The 14,585-nt window shown below is 42.0% G+C and overlaps 1 protein-coding gene across 9 annotated transcripts in view; it reads right to left on the bottom strand.

Annotated features, from left to right (window-relative positions):
• Positions 1–764: 764 nt before the first annotated feature.
• The window catches only part of MEF2D (myocyte enhancer factor 2D), a 290,869-nt gene continuing 277,048 nt past the window's right edge, over positions 765–14,585 (bottom strand). For all 9 annotated transcript variants that reach the window (XM_077464178.1, XM_077464182.1, XM_077464184.1 and 6 more), the window contains 2 exons: positions 7,268–7,436; positions 765–4,118 (listed from right to left, as the gene is read on the bottom strand). In XM_077464178.1, coding sequence (XP_077320304.1) covers positions 3,794–4,118; positions 7,268–7,436 — 494 coding nt within the window. In that variant the 3' untranslated portion in view covers positions 765–3,793. The remainder of the gene's footprint in view (positions 4,119–7,267; positions 7,437–14,585) is intronic.

Below are 14,585 nucleotides of genomic sequence, written 5' to 3'. Positions count from 1 at the left end.
TGCCAGGACCGTCTTTCACTGCACACTACAAAATAAAAAAATAAATAAAAAATAACAATCTCATGGGCACATGGAATATCATTTGGAATAAAAGGCCAGTATTACTGGCCTTACAGGTATATTGCCCAGTTGTAATGTACTTAAAAAATTACCAGGGACAAAAGAAAACAATGAATATTACCCCCTGAAGCAGAATATTTGTGTTTTTACTGTTCCAATTTTTTGTAACTTCTAAAATATATTTTTTATATATATATTTTTTTTTATTTATTTATGACAGTGAAATGAATGACTGAAGGATGGAAGTGCATATGGTGGGTTTATCCATTTTCTGGCAAGATGCAACACCGAGCTCCCTTCCCGTCCCTTTGCCCCACCCCCCACCCCACCCCCCACCCCATGCATGCGTTCTTGATATGAAAGACCCAATGGTCAGGATACTGAAGGGAAAGCACAGACAAGAGACTTTGGTAAGTAACCACACTTTTAAAAAGCAATATATCATTTTTAAACATATCAGTGCATACTTCTTATATGAAAATATACACAATTGTATTTCATTGTCCAAAAAAAATAAACGAATGAAAAAAAAAAAAAAACATTAAAAACAAAACAAAAAAAAAAGAAAAGCGAACCAGCCAAACACAATATATTAGCTATTTTTGTTTAAATTTTAAACGCTACACTTTTGTTGAGGTTACATCTTTTTTGACATTTTTTTTTGTAAATTTTTTTGGTGTTTTATGTAAATATTACTTCATGCATTTTACACCTTTTTTTTTTTTAGCCTTTTGAGAATAAATATGCTCCTTTTTTTTATTTTCTTCACTCTTCTAAAAACTGCAGCATTTAACTTGTAATTGTTTTTGTGTCGTGCAAGTTTCTGCCACACCCCTTAATAAAATGAGGGAAAAAATAAAACAAAAAAATAGAAACGAAAATGAAACTGAACAATAATAACTACTCTACAGAACGCAAAAAATTTACGAATATAAAAAAAAATATTCACAATGTAACTGTCAACAGCACAAATGAGCACAAGAAATAATATTAAAAATCAGAAACAAATATTTATACAGATAAAAACAGGGTGCAGGGAGTATGTGTGTGTGTATATATAGATATATATATATATCTATATATAGATATATATAGATATATATATATTTTTTTAAGATTGTCATTTTTTTTTCCTTGTCTTGAAAATTACCGTGTTTTCATTTACATGTGTGAAAAAAAACCTAAAAACATACGGTTCTCTAAGAACCTAATGAAGTAGCCAAGGGCCCATTGGATTATCCTAATGTCCATTTACACCATACCAGCCGGTCTTGCCAATACGTTATTCAGTTTTTTGTTTTTTTTTACCACTTAACTGTTGTAAAATATATAAATTACTTTTGCTGCTACTTTAACAATAACCATTTTCTTTAAAACAGATTTTTTTTTCTTTTTTGGAGGGGGGGGGGGAGATAAATGTCAGTAAACATATTTTTAGGTTTCGGAAGGAGACCCAAATCTTTATATGCTCATTTTGTAAAAATAAAAAAAATAAAAAATTATTTTTTTAAACCTTAATTTTGTTGCTTTTACTGTGTGGTGCACATAGCTGGGTTGTATACAAAACTGTACTGCTGCCACTATTTTGACTTTTTATTTTTTTCCCCTACAAAAAAGTGTCGCAGGCCCTTTTGCCATTCTCCTGGTTTTATGTTTTTTTTTTTTTTTTTTTTAACATGTTGAACATTTTAAAATAATATTACTTTTTTTTATTTCCCTACAAAGTGTCTCAAGCCACTTTACCATTCTCTTAGTTTTATGAATTTTTGAACATGTAAAAATATTATTACGGTTAAGGGGTAGGCCCGGGTTAGCAAATACCATCCCATTCAAACCTACGTTCAAAAATGTTTTTTTTTTTTAACATGTTGAACATTTTAAAATAATATTCCTTTTTTTGTTTTCTATTTTCCTACAAAGTGTCACAAGCCATTTTACCATTCTCCTAGTTTTATGAATTTCTGAACATTTAAAAATATTATTACGGTTAAGGGGTAGGCCCGGTTTAACAAATACCATCCCATTCAAACCTACGTTCAAAAATGTTTTTTTTTTTTTAACATGTTCAACATTTTAAAATAATATTATGTGTTTTTTTTCCTACAAAGTGTCACAAGCCACTTTACCATTCTCCTAGTTTTATGAGCATTTAAATATATTATTACGGTTAAGGGGAAGGCCCGGTTTTAACAAATACCATCCCATTCAAACCTACGTTCAAAAATGTTGTCTTGATTTTACAGGATTTTAATATTAAAAGTAGCAGCAAAAATTAGTTCAAACCCCCCCCCCCCCCACCCCAAGTTTGCAACCGTTATCACTGTTGGCGTGCGGTCGCGACAATGACTGGGCTGCTATGGTTGCACATGGACCCCCAGTAAGCGTATATATATATATATATCCTTTAATTCCAAGCCTTCCTTTCCAGAATAGAAGAAGCTTAAAATATAAAAGATTGAAAAATTTATGATTTCACTTAAGAAAATTTAAAATAGTGGGGGGCAAGCTTAGGCTTCCTTTCTTTTTTTTTTTCCCACTTGTAAATGGACGCTTTGAGATCCCTATGTAGATCCCACAGCGCATCAAGCTGTGCGTTCCGGGGCATCAGCCAACCCTTCCTTCGAGGCTCCTTTTTTTTTTTTTCGTTAAGTGAAATCATAGACTGAGCTCGTTCCACCAAAATAAGAATACCGCATTTAAAAGAATAAATATATATGTATATATTATATATATTTGTTTTTTTTTCTCTTTTTGTTTTTTTTTTTTCTTTTTTTTTTTTTTTTTTAATGGTGGCAATGTCTGCATTTTTTTGTTTTTTGTTTTTTAGAGAGCTCCATGGCTTGCGGTGTTGGCAGGGGAGGAGGGGGTTACAGTGCAGGCATACTTCTTTGTATCTGATATGTTTGGTGGTTTGTAGGTTGAGTTGGTATCTGGACGGTTCCTTCTGCCTGACCCTTGCTGATGCAGACCAGGGAGGGGGGGGGTTCGCTCCGGTGTAGGAAACGCAAGCTTCAGGTTTTCGGGACTCAGGGGAGGGAGGACTACTTTGCAAGAGGGGAGCAGAGGAATCGAGGATTTTTTCTCCAAGGGTAAGTCTCTTGAATTTGAAAACCTAGCTACGTTGAGGCTCGAAACCCAGTTTTCAGATTGTCAATGAAGGCCTCGACTACGTGGCAGTTAAGCATTTTTATTATAGCTACAGCATTGCCGCCTTCTCCAATTTGTCCACCTCAGAACTTAAAGCTGCCCCAGCAGTGAGTAGGCCCTGTAGCAGATCAGGGCTTGGGGGGGGGGGGGGGGGGGGGAAATTTGCCGTGTAATGTCAGTGTGGTGCAAAGGAAGGAGATGGAGGTGTTCTTTTAGCAGCTGTGCGGTTAATGAGACGTGAAGGATAAGCGGTGGAGATGGGGAAGATATATTTTTATTTTTTTCCCGGTGTTGTACTCAATGCAGCCATGGAGTCTGGTGCCACCTGCAGACATTGCCCAAAGCGTTGGACTAGGAAGAATGCCTACCAAATACTAAAGCTATATCTCAGGCAGTTAATGATAGGTACCCACCCTACAGCATTAGACCTCACTGGTGACTTAACCCGCCCCCCCCCCTCCACCCCATCCGTCCCACCCTCCAGAGCAGCACCTCATCCTTCGACTCGCAACTTTTTCGGCGAGCAAAAGAACGAAGCTTCGGGGGTAGGGTTGGGGGGGGGGGGGAGATGCTGCCAAGGAGCCGGTTATGTTACCCATGCGTCAAGCCGCATGCGCTTTACAGACGGGCTGTCGCCCTCAGCTTCGGCCGAGGGTCTAAGGAGCCCGAGAGATGAGGTGTAGTCGGGCCTCCCATCTTCTCGGTCGTTGCCTTCGAAGGAGCTGGCGTTGCTGCTGAGGCTGTCGACGGGAGAGCGGCCGGTGGCATCGTGCCGGCTCTGGTGGGAGAAGGACGTCAAAGGGGTCCCCGTGTTCCGTTCTCGGTTAGGCGACGGCGGCTCCTTCTTGATGTGGATGTTGGGGTTGGTGTTGACCGTCAGTGTGGCAGTGTGCGATAGCTGACCTCCGGACCTGCAGGGAGGAAAGGTTGAAGGAAAAAGATAGGCGTAGGAGAGGAAAAGAAAAAAAAAAGGTGGTGGAAATAAAAAAGGAAGGCAAGAAAAAGAAGAAAAAGGTTAGAAGCAAAATTCCGCGCTCGTCTTAACGCAAAGCATCGCTGTTCTCTCCAACTATAAACGGGTCGCACTCCTTTTGCTTTGCCAGAACCACCTGCTGGGAGCTACCTTCCACGCACATCCCCGTCCGCCTGCCGCGACTCCAACAAATCTCAGAGGCCGAGTGACTTTAATGCTGTCGGTTGCCAGGCAACTTCCAGAAATGGTCCAAAGTGGCCATGTTACTGCGGCACCTTAATTACGGCTGTGCGATCCCGACCGAGCTAAATATGTGTTTGCGGGGCCGGCGAGCACAATGGACGTTACGTGATTGTTCGCCAGCCTCCTGCCGGGAACCGTTTTCTCTGGTCGGGGCTTTTCAAACACGCTTGCCTCCTTAGCGGCCACAGCAAATAATATGATTACTATGCAAGCCCCTTTAACCACTTCGATACCGGGCACTTTTACCCCCCTTCCTGCCAATTTTCAGCACTGACAATTGTGCGGTCGCGCAACACTGTACCCAAAATTATATTTTTAGCATTTTGTTCACACGCGTCGAGGTTTAGTTTGGTGGTATTTAAACACCTAAAGAAACAAACAAAAAAAAAAAAAAGACAGAAAATTTAAGAGAAAACAAAAAACAAAACAAGTTTTCTTTGTTTCAGTTATAAAATTTTGCAAAGAAATAATTGTTCTTCATAAATTGGGTTTTTTGTTTATTTAGCAAAAAGTAAAAACCCAATTTATGAACAACAATTATTTATTTGCAAAATGTTATAACTGAAAACGAAGAAAAACTTGTTTTGTTTTTTTCCTCTTAAATTAAGTTTTTCTTCGTTTGAGTTATATAACATTTTGCAAATAAATAATTGTTCTTTATAAATTGGGTTTTTACTTTTTGCTAAATAAACAAAAAACCCAATTTATGAAGAACAATTATTTATTTGCAAAATTTTATAACTGAAACGAAGAAAACTTGTTTTGTTTTTTTTTCTCTTAAATTTTCAGTCTTTTTTTTTTTTTTGTTTTTTGTTTCTTTAGCAAAAAGTGACTGAAAAGTTTTTCTTCGTTTCAGTTATAAAATTTTGCAAAGAAATAATTGTTCTTCATAAATTGTTTTTTTTTTTTTATTTAGCAAAAAGTAAAAACCCAATTTATGAAGAACAATTATTTCTTTGCAAAATTTTATAACTGAAACGAAGAAACAAAGAAAAACTTGTTTTTTTTTCTCTTAAATTTTCAGTCTTTTTTACTTTTTGCTAAACAAAAAAAAAAAAACAATTTATAAAGAACAATTATTTCTTTGCAAGATTTTCTAACTGAAACGATGAAACAAAGAAAAACTTGTTTTTTTTCCCTCTTAAATTTTCAGCCTTTTTATTTTGTTTAGCAAAAAGTAAAAAAAAAAAAAAAAAAACAATTTATGAAAAACAATGATTTCTTTGCAAGATTTTCTAACTGAAATGATGAAACAAAGAAAAACTTGTTTTTTTTCTCTTAAATTTTGGGGATATTTATTATAGCAAAAAGTAAAAACATTTTTTTTTTTCCAAAATTGTCGCTCTTTTTGTCCGATGTGTCCGCAAAAATGTTGCAGTCACGATAAAAATCACTGATCGCCGCCATTACTAGTAAAAATAAATAAATATAAATATATATATATATATATATATATATATATATAAAAGAAAAATTCCATAAAACTATCCCCTATTTTGTAGACGCTATAACTTTTGTGCAAACCAATCAATATAAGCTTATTGAGATTTTTGTTTTACCGTGGCTTTACATAGAGGTGCATAGAATTGTTTTGCTGCCCTTTTAGAGTGGTCTGCACACTGATCTAAGATGCCTACTTGTAGGGCGGGTACTAGGTGACACGGGATGGGCGCACATTACAACGCACTTTTTTTTTTTACTCTAGTTAGACCTGTCTAACCTGATCTTATTCACCTCACTCCCTCTTCTGCCACAGATGAATGTACACACTTGCATCGACCGTGAAAGGGTGTGAATTTTATCATGCAGGGTATATTACCAAAAGTATTGTGACGCCTGCCTTTGCACGCACATGAACTATAACCACTTGCCTACCAGGCCAGTTCTGACATTTCTCTCCTACATGTAAAAAAAATAATTTTTGTTTGCTAGAAAATTACATAGAACCTCCAAACATTATATATATATATATATATATATATATATATATGTATATAATATTATATATGTATATATATGTATATAATATTATATATGTATATAATATTATATATGTATATATATGTATATAATATTATATATGTATATATATGTATATAATATTATATATGTATATATATGTATATAATATTATATATGTATATATATGTATATAATATTATATATATATATATATATATATATATATATATATATATGTATATAATATTATATATATATATGTATATATATATATATATAGGGCTCCGTGGACATGCTGCGGGCGCGCGCCTGCTATAGCGTCTTAAAGAGCCGAGTTATAGCTATGGCAATTTACGGAGCCGTGACAACCTGCCGCAGGCTGGTCGGCAACCAAGAAATTAAATTTTTTTAATTTAATATGTTTTATAGCAGAAAGTAAAAAATATAATTTTTTTTTTTTCAAAATCGCGTTGGTAGCTATTTGTTTATAGCACAGAAAAAAAAAAAAACCGCAGAAGTGATCAAATACCAACAAAAGAAAGCTCTATTTGTGAGGAAAAAAGGACATACATTTTATTTGGTTACAGCGTCACGCAATTGTCAGTTAAAGTAACGCAGTGCCGTAAATCTTCAGGAAGTGAAGTGGATATTATACGTCTGAGGACAGTAAAATACAATGGCTGAACAGGCTGCAATACTAGATTTCACCAGCAGGTGGCGCTGTTGGCAAGATCTGTGAGTTTAGCAGCATGTACCAAAAGCTGAAATGTGCAAAAGAGGTGGAATAACCCTTTAACTAACAAAGCACACAGGATGCATCTGATGGCAAAGCAGAAAAAAAAAAACGCGACGGGGGAGGGTCACAGATCATGCAGTACTTACACCAAGTTGCTTAATGACACCGGGATCAACTGCTGCGCTTGGTGGTGCTGTTGATGATGATGATGCTGTTGCTGCTGTTGTTGCCAGGCGGACACGTTGCCAAGCGACAACCCTCCCGGAGAGCTGAACGTAGGAAGGGAAGATAAGTCTGCGCTGGTCAGCTGGTATTCTGCAAGAGAAGAGCACAAGCGGGTCACATAGAGGCCAAGAGCACATAATGAGTACAGATCACCTCCGGCCCATGCATGACGGACCGCAGGACTGCAGGGGATTATCATCTGCAATGCAAAGGAGCAATTTCCAGGCATGGAGGGGCAACTAAAGCCATAAAAAGGTGACACAACTGCTATGGGGCCCCCGGGGGGGGTTGGGGGGGCAGCACCATCAATCTGAATTAGAACAATCAAGCCAAAAGTAGTATTTGGCAACAAAAATCAGAATAAAGCAAAGCTGCCGCATCTAACTTTGGACGGCTATACAAGTATTCAAAATTAAATGTATCGTAAAATAATCGCCAATATAACTATGTGAAATCTTCCTTTATATTAGCTCCCCATAACCCGTCCTGCACAGGATATATCAGCCTATTTCAGGCACTGGGGGATAGGCAGAGGTACCTGGTGGTGAGTTATTCAGGTTCTTCTCCAGCTGAGACCTTCTTCTCTCCTGGCAGCGCTCGGCCCCCGCGGCGCCGTGTTTTTGGTGTGAGGTCATCAAGAGGCTGCCGGCGCGCCTCCGGATGACACGCCGTTAGGCCGCTCCCTCCTCCTCCTCTATTGAATGAAAGGCTTTGCCTTCTGGGATACGTGACGTTCATATCCCAGGAGGCAAAGGGTGCCCAATGCATGTCGTTCGACTAGATCAAGAGTCTCCAAACTTTCTAAACAAAGGGCCAGTTTACTGTCCTTCAAATTTTAGGGGGGGCGGGGTAGGCGACTGTAGGCAGCGGGAGTAGAAAATATCCTAGTTTTCAGTAAACAATGAACCCCCCCCCCCATCATTGGTATCAGTGAAGTAGTGCCCCATCATTGGTGATATCAGTGGGAGAAATAGTGCCCCATCATTGGTATCGGTGAGAGGACTGGTGCCCCATGATTGTTGAGAGAAATGGTGCTCCATCATTGGCATCAGTGAGAGGACTTGTGCCTCGTGATTGGTGGTATCAGAGGGAGGAATAGTGTCCCATCATTGGTGGCAGTGGGAGGAATAGTGCGCCATCATTAGTGGTATCAGTGGGAGGAATAGTGCCCCATCATTGGTGGCGGCAGTGGGAGGAATAGTGCCCCATCATTGGTGGTGGCAGTGGGAGGAATAGTGCCCCATCATTGGTGGCAGTGGGAGGAATGGTGCCCCATCATTGGTGGCAGTGGGAGGAATGGTGCCCCATCATTGGTGGCAGTGGGAGGAATGGTGCCTCATGATTGCTGGTATTAGAGGGAGGAACAGTGCCCCATCATTGGTGGCGGCAGTGGGAGGAACAGTGCCCCATCATTGGTGGCGGCAGTGGGAGGAGCAGTGCCCCATCATTGGTGGTATTAGTGGGAGGAGCAGTGCCCCATCATTGGTGGTATTAGTGGGAGGAACAGTGCCCCATCATTGGTGGTAGTAGTGGGACTGCCACCACCATTCCTCCCACCATTAGTGGGAGGAATGGTGCCCCATCATTGGTATCAGTGGGAGGAATAGTGCCTCATGGTTGGTGGTATCAGACGGAGGAATAGTGCCCCATCGCTTATGGCAGCAGAAGGGGGAATAGTGCCCCATCACTGGTGGCGGCAGTGGAAGAATAGTGCCCCATCACTGCTGGTGGCAGTGGGAGGAATAGTGCCCCATCATTGGTGGCAGTGGGAGGAATGGTGCCTCACGATTGGTGGTATCAGAGGGAGGAATAATGCCCCATCATTGGTGGCGGCAGTGGGAGGAATGGTGCCTCATGATTGCTGGTATTAGAGGGAGGAACAGTCCCCCATCATTGGTGGCGGCAGTGGGAGGAACAGTGCCCCATCATTGGTGGCGGCAGTGGGAGGAACAGTGCCCCATCATTGGTGGTATTAGTGGGAGGAACAGTGCCCCATCATTGGTGGTATTAGTGGGAGGAACAGTGCCCCATCATTGGTGGTATTAGTGGGAGGAACGGTGCCCCATCATTGGTGGTAGTAGTGGGACTGCCACCACCATTCCTCCCACCATTAGTGGGAGGAATGGTGCCCCATCATTGGTATCAGTGGGAGGAATAGTGCCTCATGGTTGGTGGTATCAGACGGAGGAATAGTGCCCCATCGCTTATGGCAGCAGAAGGAGGAATAGTGCCCCATCACTGGTGGCGGCAGTGGAAGAATAGTGCCCCATCACTGGTGGCGGCAGTGGGAGGAATAGTGCCCCATCATTGGTGGCAGTGGGAGGAATGGTGCCTCATGATTGCTGGTATTAGAGGGAGGAATAGTGCCCCATCATTGGTGGCGGCAGTGGGAGGAATGGTGCCTCATCATTGGTGGTATTAGTGGGAGGAACAGTGCCCCATCATTGGTGGTATTAGTGGGAGGAACGGTGCCCCCATCATTGGTGGTATTAGTGGGAGGAACGGTGCCCCATCATTGGTGGTATTAGTGGGAGGAACGGTGCCCCATCATTGGTGGTATTAGTGGGACTGCCAGCACCATTCCTCCCACCATTAGTGGGAGGAATGGTGCCCCATCATTGGTATCAGTGGGAGGAATAGTGGCTCATGATTGGTGATATCAGAGGGAGGAATAGTGCCCCCATCACTGGTGGCGGCAGTGGAAGGAATAGTGCCCCATCACTGGTGGTATCAGCAGGAGAAATAGTGCCCCATCACTGGTTGTGGCAGTGGGAGGAATGGTGCCCCATCATTGGTATGCACCCCATGACTGCCTGCAGCAGGGCTGGATGCTAGACCTGTCCTGGGCATACTAAAACACCAGGAGCGATGATGCACTGTTCCTAGACAGCCCTGTGTGCAAGGGGGCCTTATGAATGGCATTTCCCAAGTGCCTTTTATAAACGGCATTGGGGAAAAGCACCATTGTCTGCCCTTTAAAGCCTTGAGAATAGAATTGTCTCAACAAAAAAAAATGAAATAAATTATATTTGGGTGTTGCATGATGGAGTAGTTGTGATTCAAACTATCGCAGCACTGAAAACTTTGAAATGGTCCGGTAATGATGTGGTTAACATGAAGCTATACACAAAAAGCACCAGGATGTTCAATTCAACCCCCCCAAAAAAATGCATATCTCAAATGCAAATCAACATAGCAAAAAAATATATATATATATTATATATATATATATATATATATATATATATAATCTGTTTGTTTTTAAGGGGCAGACATGTCCTAAAAAAATTAAACACACTTCCCCTTTAAACTAGAGCCAGCTATTGAATCAGAGCTGTTCCTCTTTTTTTATGGGAATAGGGAATACAATTGCGGCTTTTGTCTCTAAACGGCGCCGATAATCGAAACTCGCTTGTAAGTGTGAAAAGATCAAAATAAACTGCGGACAACGCTGTATTAAAAAAAAAAAAAAAAAAAGAAGAAAAAGATAAGCAGTCTGTTTAATAACACGGTTGGAGAAGTCACCACGTGGAGGACTCGCCATCCGTGACACGGAGGACACATGTGCTGTGGGAAGGTCACACAGGTCATAAAACTCCCAGCGTGTCGAGACGCAGCCTGGCCAGCAGAGGGAGCCACGTGAAGGTTATGCCAGTCATTGGCACGCTGCTGTCGTCGTCGTCTGGCCTGCGTGAGTGCCGAGCGCAGCCAGGGCCTTATATAATGCTGAAAAATAGGCAATCTGTGCCGGACCCCTTTTCCCAAAAAAGGGGGGCTATCGAGGCATTTTATTTGTTCTTGTTCAGGATGAAGTAAGCTCAATGACAAAAAAAATAAAAAAATAAAAAATCAGCAAAACGTCCTTTATATAATGTGATCTGTAAATCAATTATCCCTTTTGTCTTCAAGATAGCAGCCTTGGCCCCCTGGCAAAAAAAAAAAAGGACTTGCCTAAAAAAAAAGGGTCAGAAGTGGTGCGTCTGATGAAAGCAAGAAGCGATCCTGATCTGCCTCATTCTTGCTATTTTTCATATGGTGTGTCCATGACACGTGTGGAAGGATTCACAAGACAGGGTGGTAAGGAGCAGGTCGAAGATCCTTGGCATATCAGCTCTGAAGTGCCCACACACAAAGGGTCACATTGCCATTCCTGCGCAAGCACCTGCCAGTTGGAATTTACCCTAAATAAGTTAAGGAGACTTAACCATTCCTAAACATTGTCACGTGGTGGGGGAGGGGGGATGGGGAGGTCATTAATCCGGTGTAAGCTCAGACACGGAGCTTACACAGGGATTAGAGCAGTGATTCTCAACCAGGGTTCTGAGGAACCCTAGGGTTCCTCCAGAGGTTGCTAGGGGTTCCTTCAGCTATGGGGAGAAAGAGAGGCCAGAGTTAAAAGCCAATATTGACAGGAGGAGGCAGCAGAGTGGTGACTTTATCAGTACGCTGCTGCTCTTTCACTGTCCAATCAGCGGACCAGGGGTGTCTTCTTCTCCGGAGGTCTAGGCTCTGCCTGTGCTATCAAATAGGGGCGTCTAGATCACAAGACTGGTTGTACCGACACAATTACAAATCCCTTTGCAAGTAGGGTTGCCACCTTTTCTTCAAGCCAAACCCATACACCTTAGCAGCCCATGGAACTCCTCACCAAAGTCCGCACTTACGTCAGAGCTCCCAGCATCCCCCCTTACATCAGAGTCCACAGAGCACCCCTTAGATCTGCGTCCCCCTTACATTAGTGTACTCACTCAGAGGCGGGACAGAGGGGGGAGAGTCTTCAGTCTCAGACAATGGGTGGTGTGCTCACTCACCCAAAGGAAGGAGGCTCAGGCATCGGCACTTTTCATCCACCATGTATGTGTGTTAAGTGTGGGTGGCCGGGCAGAGAGGTCAAGGTGGGAGGAGGAGGACCAGCTGATCACTCCAAAGACATGCTGGTAGGTTAATTGGCTTCTGTCCAAAATTGGCCCTAGCATATGAATGTGGGGACCTTGGATTGTGGGCTCCTTGAGGGTAGGGACCAATGTGAATGTGCGATGTAGATCAAGCCCTCACTCCTCTGCCATCTGTGTGGGGGGGACTATGCTGGCCCTGCGCAGTGTGAGAAAGAGGTTCACAGACACTCGGCTTAGACAACTGGAACCAGCCCTCTGGATGGTTAGCAACCCTGGTGATTAGTGTGGGCCTTGGCACAACCGGGCCCATGTGCACGCCTATGCCCGTGGTGGTTGTGGTACCTGGTTACTTGGGGAGACACAGTCCAGTCTGCAAAACATGTCTGGGGTTCAGGTGGTCTAAAACCCGGACACATGATTCAAAACCCGGACTGGTGACAACTCTATTGGCAGGTAAACCAATTCCAATATATATGTGTTTCAAAGATGTATTCTCTTTCCTACTTGGAGTTCAGGGATTTAGTATTTATAAAGCCATAACAAGTTTATTTAATATGTGTGATTTATATACTAATAGCATTCAGTGAAATCCCATGTAGTGTGTAACACCTTTGTGACTTGTCTGCGCTCCCCTCCCTCCCGGCCTTCTCTGGGTGTACTCAGTTTCACTTCCACCTGTAGATGGTGATCTTAAAAAAACAGGTTTGTCAGGGCATTTTCTTCAGAACCGGGTGGTGACTAGTCTGCAGCAAGCAGGTCGGCAATCCACCCACCGAGTCAACATCCACGGGTGAGCCTGACACTCCCGTAACCCCAGCAGGTTCCCGAAGCAAAGTAGATCATTCTTCTGTCAATCCAATATGGCTGAAGCAGGAAATGGGATCACAACAGGCCTTGTTCTCCAACTGTTATTCGTTGAAATCACTTCTTAGAAATCTGTTATTACTTTGACATGAAAGCTCCTATGATTCAAATGTTCTAAAGCAATAACTCATGAAAGCTTTCCAGGCAGCAAATACGTTCTAGAAGGATCCACGTTGGTCGGGTTAGAGCCTTTACCAATCGAAGGACTCCACACACCCAACACGCAGTGGCTCTAGGGCTTGGTAAATGGACATTTATGGAAGGAGGGGAAAAGTCACATATTTCTTCATAACCAAAAGTACTGGGGATACGACTCTGGACAGGGGGCAGGTGAACAAGTGGATGCCTTGCTCTGCCCACAGGTTCTCTAGATTAAAGGTCAAGATTGCCCAACAAGTCCTCTTGATTTCCAACAGGTCAAAATTGCCCTACCTATGTGGTTGACATGCAACCTGGCGGCAAGAAGCCTGTGGTTCAACACTTTGCTGAATACCACCTTACGTATTCAACTTAACCTTTTCTACTTAAAAAAAAAAAATCGAAAAGGCTAACAAACGCCCAGTTCAAGTTAATGATATAGATCCTTACAGCAAACAAGCAGACCATAGGGAAGCCATGGAAATCCACCAATCCCAACCCTGAGGAGGTTGAATCTAGAGTATTCTGGAAGATGCTTAAGAACAAGATGAGTACTATTTAGAATGGCCTCTTTGTGGGAAAAAAACATGGTCCCCATGGATCAACACTAAATACCCCCCAGATTTCGATTGTGGCCTACTGGATCTTTCATGAGTCCACATAGGCACACATGGTCATCCTCCAGGTCTAGCGTGTTCCCCAATCCTCTCCCCTTTTTTTCCACCCCTACCATGTGTTATTGCTCTCTTTCTGGTCTTTGCATTCAACAATGCCCAACTGGGAGAAGATCCAGATGGAACATCATGTTCATAGAGAGAGCCATAATCTAATGCAGGGATCTGCAATTAGTGGACCTCCAGCTGTTGCAGAACTACAAGTCCCATGAGGCATAGCAAGACTCTGACAGCCACAAGCATGACACCCAGAGACAGAGGCATGATGGGACTTGTAGTTTTGCAACAGAGGTCCACTAATTGCAGATCCCTGATCTAATGCATCTTACCCCATGATGTCAAAGAACACTTCACTAAAATGTATTGCACTATAGCTTTGTTGTTGGGTTAATTGTGTAATTTGGTTTATTGTGCTCCTTTCTAAACACTTATATATAAAATTATTGGACATACCACTATGGTTGAAGCAGAAAATAGTGCCACACTGAGCTTTGTTTTTTGTTTTTTTCTAACTTATTCATTTCAATTCCTTTGTCAAGGTACAATTTCACTTTGGCACGTAACAGGATAATTCTGTTGCTCAGTGTCAATAAAAAAATTTTAACCATTCGATATTCTAGGACAGTGGTCCCCAAACTACGGCCCTTTGCGTGCCTTTATCTGGCCCT

The sequence above is a fragment of the Lithobates pipiens genome, unplaced genomic scaffold, assembly GCF_037356315.1.
Source record: "Lithobates pipiens isolate NorthernLeopardFrog02 unplaced genomic scaffold, aLitPip1_a1.2 Scaffold_30, whole genome shotgun sequence".
NCBI lineage: Eukaryota > Metazoa > Chordata > Amphibia > Anura > Ranidae > Lithobates > Lithobates pipiens.
Note: the sequence above shows the minus strand (reverse complement) of the source record. Positions and strands in the feature narration are given on the sequence as shown.